The 5,484-nt window shown below is 37.3% G+C and overlaps 1 protein-coding gene across 1 annotated transcript; it reads left to right on the forward strand.

The window, feature by feature from the left end:
* The first annotated feature begins 3,652 nt into the window (after positions 1 to 3,652).
* Positions 3,653 to 4,588, forward strand: LOC143643532 (olfactory receptor 52J3-like). The gene has a single exon (XM_077112149.1). The coding sequence runs from the start codon at positions 3,653 to 3,655 to the stop codon at positions 4,586 to 4,588; it is 936 nt and encodes a 311-aa protein (XP_076968264.1).
* The last annotated feature ends 896 nt before the right edge of the window (positions 4,589 to 5,484 follow it).

Below are 5,484 nucleotides of genomic sequence, written 5' to 3' on the forward strand. Positions count from 1 at the left end.
AAAGATGTCTTTTTGTTATTGTTGTTGCATTTGTTTGTTTGTTTTCTCCCTAGAATTCTGTTTTTGGTTTGCTTTCTTTCTTTAGCATGCAGTTAGTTTTTTTTCCCTGCACTCAAAATTATCAATGTTTTGATGGCTTTTACATTTTGTTTGCCTAGAATGGCCTTCTCTATTTCAACATTTATTAAAATGTTCTCCATTGTCTTATTAAAAAAGCAAAAACAAAGCAAAAATAAAAGCAGGAGGGTAATGAAGGGTATTTTCAAGAAGATAGATAAAGGACAAACAGTTCAGATTGGAGATACAGACATGAGGATTCTGAGAGGGAAGTCTCCCAGGAAAATACAGAAGGAAGGAAGAAAGAAAAGGAGAGTAGAAGGGAAAGAAGGAATGAAGGAATTAAATATATATCTGTTTGGATATTTCATTGTATGTCTCTATAAAGATAATGAATACTGTATTAATCATTAAAGAGAATGTATTAGCTTTCATAACAAAATTAAGAGGTTGGTGTGGCTTTGTATGACTTTCATCAATAGCTAAGTCATGTCACCAAGAATCAAGTTTCTTTTTTATATTTGGTGTTGAGATATAGTCTCACATCTTGATCCTAAGGCTATCTCCCTTCATATGTCTAAGATATCTTTAACAGCTCTCAAGGTTAGATGTTTCATTGTTCATACTCATCAGAGAAAGAAATGTGCCTTTGATATGCTTAAGATTGACTCATATTCCTAAAGAAAAATCTGATTGGACCTAAGAGAATATTCCATTGAATTTGTACTAGAAAACAATAATTGTGATTTTAGAGAAAGATAGCTCTGATGTTTGTGTGAAATGACAGGGTTTATAGACATGTTTTGTAATCTATGCTTTATTTCTTAAACCTGATTCTTATTATTCAAATAGTCATATTCTAGTAAGATCCCCCAAATATATGCATTACTGACTTTAAAACTAGGGAGAAAATGTTTACCATCACTACAAAGTTGAGGAAGAAGGTTATAGAATTGGTAGTGTCAGTGATTCTTCAATCCTAGTCATGTATTGTTCTATGAACTGAGACTTGAAATAAAAACTAACTAAAATAAGCCACTTGCTATGGACCATACACGATGCTACATACCTTACAGACATTTAATTTATTTCTCAATTTACCCTATGGGGAGGAACTAAAAATATTCTCATTTTATAATTGAACAAATTGAAGAATAGAAATGATAAGTAATTCAACCAAGTTCATGCAGCAAGCATGTGGAAACCACAATTTGAGCATCAGCAGTCTGATAGCAGGATTGGATACTTTAGAAACCTATCTACGGGACTTCAAAAGTTTGCATATGTAAAATTGTGGTGGTGATGGAAGTGCAAAATTCATGTACAGAAAACAGAGCGGACAAAGGATCATGGAACTATGTCCTCACAGCTAATGAGGGAAATGCAAAACAGCTATGTTAGTTTGGAACAAACTATCAGTTTAAAGGAAATATTGAAATAAAGCCAGGTGGAAGCCTTCCACAATAGTTAAAATATTTTAAAGTAAATTAGCCAGTTCCTTCTTCATGTAGTGTGTTAGGAACACTTACAACTATATAACTGGGCCACAGGTTCACACACACATGAAGATGAAATATATCTACTTTCCATTCTCTGAGTAAAAATGACAATAACTGTCTGTGTGTTTTAACTATCATTTTTAAAATCTTTATTTGCATACATTTTAGTTTGCTTCTTGGTTTCTTGGGCTTTTCTCTTCCGGGAGCAGAATCTGGGAGTTTGCCAGTAGTCTCTGAAGACACAATCCCAGGGCTCTCTCTAAAATTGAGACTATAATGGGATTTATTCTTCAAACTCTCCCTTTGATGCTAGAACCTAATATAATTTGCCCTCTGTGCAGGGCTCACAAGGAGGACTCACTGAAATGCTGCTTGATGTTTTCTATAAGCCTCTGTTCCTTCGGAAGAATGATGTGAGTTAGATGCTGATTCTGGTGGTAGGTGTTGCCATCAGTAGAGAGGCACATGGCAACATCAGGCTGGATCTTGCCATGTGCTTCTTTGTTGTAGTCAAACTGCAGCTGGCAGGAGTAAAATTACATTTTTCAATGGTGATGTGGTTGTCTTTAAGCTGTTTCAGGAAGACCTAAGGCATTTAATTCCATCTTGCAGAGTATTGCCTAGGAAGAAGTAAACTTCTTTGTTGATAGGAAAGAATGAGGCCAGTGGAAACCTACTGTTGAGAGTGTCCACCTAGATTTAAGGCCAAAGTAAGCAGTAGGGACTCTAGAGTTTTAATGTTGACTATTATGTTTCTACTGGGCAATGATATTTTAATTAGTTAAGATGTTTTTGTTTTTATACAATACAAATAAGAACATAAGTGCACTCTACAGTACTTTCTGATGGACTAAACTCAAAAAGAATGGACAGGCATCATTTCCCATCTTGGAAGTTTCATGCATTTAATTAAAAAAAAAAATGAAAATAGAAATTGAAAGAAAGTGGAGCTATACCAAAGATGAAATCTTTATTCTAAACTATAACAGCTGTACTACATGCCTGAGGTTAAGATCTTTACCTAATCTTGAATAAGCTGGTTCATTTACTGGCATTTTTAAGACATTGCTTAAGGATCTTTTTTCATGCCCTTTAGAGTTTTGCAGAAGTTTCCTCTTTCTCCATTGAATCAATGCTATCCTACATAGTTGTGCAAAAAACCTCCCCTAATACCAAAATATCTGTGACTCTCAGGATTATCTTCTACCCACATTCCAGTGTCTTGACCTGAGAGAAGGAAAGAACTAAACAAGTGTTGGTTCTACAGCAGGGTTAAAATTATCGTGTGCTTTCAGAGGGACTGATGTGGTGTGCTTAGTGTGAAAAGGTATGCAAATAGCATTAGACAACCCTATTTTTCCCTTTCCCAATTGATACTCCACAGTCTGTCAGTCTTAAAGCAATGTCTGCTCCTGGCCAAGCATTGTCAAGGACCCAGCACTTGTCTGAGAGCATCTGTTTTTCTTATAATTCACTTCTGTGTCTGTGAGAGGCTACTGAGCATGGGTCAGATGTGTCTCTATGTCAATTGATAATGAGGAGTCAACAGAAGAATTTCTGCAGGTTTTGATTGTGAGTGCATATAAAACTGGGCCTGTGAATCATTTTCATTACAGATTGCTTGTAAGGTTTTTGTCTGCCTTCTGTGCTATGTTAACTTGGACCCATAGGCAGTGTTGATATTTCCTTGGTCACTCAACAGGGGGTGGATTCCTAGGAAGTAAGCAAATCCTATTCTCTTCCAAACTAATGGTTAAGCTCTATTAGCATCTGCATTAGGCTTGCTATAAACTTTCTTCTTTAGTCTTAGACCTCAGTCAGCAGGAGGAATGGAAATTCTGAATTTGGTCTATTCATTTGTCTAAGGGGAGCATTCAGTATCAATGCTTCAGCAGTTGGTCTACTTATGTAGCAAATGTCTCTTCAACTATGCTTAAACACTGAGCTAACAATTGATATACTACTCCCCTTCTCCTCACCTTCTTTTCTTCCTCTCCCATTCTCCCCCCACCCTCCTTCTCTTGTTACCTATGTATCTCACTATCTCATTTCTTCCTACAGGAAAAGCAGCTTCTTTTCTTCTGATCTGTGACAGTATGATATATCACAATAGCAGCACTTTTCACCCAGACACATTTTTCCTTATTGGAATTCCAGGACTAGAAAAGTTCCATGCTTGGATCTCACTGCCTTTCTGCTTTGTATACCATTTGGCTTTGTTTGGCAATGCCACAATTATTCTAGTCATCAAGACTGAAAAGACACTCCGAGATCCTATGTTCTACTTCCTGGCCATCCTTTCAACAATTGATTTGGCTCTTTCTACGACTGCTGTTCCCCGTATGCTAGGCATCTTCTGGTTTGATGCTCATGAGATTAAGTTTGGGGCTTGTGTTGCCCAGATGTTTCTGATTCATACTTTTACTGGCATGGAGGCTGCAGTCCTACTGGCCATGGCCTTTGACCGATACGTGGCCATCTGTGATCCACTCCACTACACGACTATCTTGACAGCTCGGGTGCTGGCTGGCATTACTATGTGCATTGTAATTCGTCCAGTCCTGCTTATACTTCCCATGATCTACCTCATCTACCGCCTACCCTTTTGTCAGGCTCGTGTAATAGCCCATACCTACTGTGAGCACATGGGCATTGCAAAATTGTCCTGTGGAAATATCCATATCAATGGTATATACGGGCTCTTTGTCCTTTCCTTTTTTGTCCTGGACCTGGTCCTTGTGGCCATCTCCTATGTTCACATCCTCCGTGCTGTCTTCCACCTTCCATCCCAGGATGCATGGCTAAAAGCCTTGAGCACATGTGGCTCCCATGTTGGTGTCATCTGTGTTTTCTATATCCCTTCAATCTTCTCTTTCCTTACTCACCGATTTGGACACAACATACCACGCTACATTCACATCCTTGTTGCCAACCTGTACTTGGTAATCCCACCCTCACTCAACCCCATCATTTATGGGGTGAGGACCAAACAGATAGAAGAGCGAGTGCTGTATATTTTTACTAAAAAATAAAACCTTCCTTTAGAAAATATCTTGATCCAGTTAGGAAGACTTGTGGTTTTTGGTTAAAGCATATTTTTAAATCTTAACATTGCTGCAAGTTTGTGATATAGCTGTTTGTTTCTGACTGTTGACGAATGGATTCTAGTCTTGAAGAAACCTCATTGCATTTCAAAGTCAAATGCTTACTGGCTCCCTGGAAGAAATCTGCATGGCCTCTGCTGGACTTCAAGCAGATAACCAAAGTCTGCTTCTTTTCTGGTAAAAGCATATATTATATTCAGTCTTTCATGCTCAATTTTAGAGAAATGTGACACTGGCCGTTTACCCTGGTATACTCATTTATTCATTACTCCTTCATTTACCTATTCATTTATTTATTTAGGTTACATACATGTCATATCTATTGCATATTTGGAGTCACTTTGATTGCTAGAGATAAATCAATGAACCAAACTAGTACAGATGTAGAATTTGCACTCTGCTATTGCTTTTAAAAAGCAATATTCATAGTGTGAAGAGAAATTATTGCCAATTCAATATCTTGAAATAGAATATCCTACCAAATTCCTAAGACTGAGCAGAATAATAACCACAACAAACTTTCAATTTCAAAACTATTTTTCACTAATACAAATTGCACCATATCTCTGGTTACTTCTCTGCATTCAAGCCCATGGCATAAACACAAGTGTGGACATGTGGCAATCTACTTAAATGGAAAATTTCTCTCCATATATCAGATACATTTTGGCCTTTATTAACCACTGTATCCAGTGTTCTCTCAATCTACATTTGGCCTCAAAATACCCCATCCCAAACTCTAAGACTTCTCATTTGAGATCCATGATCTATTCCCTACACACACACACAGACACATGGTTTTAATGTAGATATTTTCAGAACTA

This window comes from Tamandua tetradactyla, chromosome 8 (genome assembly GCF_023851605.1).
Source record: "Tamandua tetradactyla isolate mTamTet1 chromosome 8, mTamTet1.pri, whole genome shotgun sequence".
In the NCBI taxonomy this organism is placed as follows: Eukaryota; Metazoa; Chordata; class Mammalia; order Pilosa; family Myrmecophagidae; genus Tamandua; species Tamandua tetradactyla.

Coding starts and splice junctions, on each gene's coding strand:
- LOC143643532 (XM_077112149.1), top strand. CDS start 3,653: ATGATATATCACAATAGCAGCACTTTTCACCCAGACACATTTTTCCTT.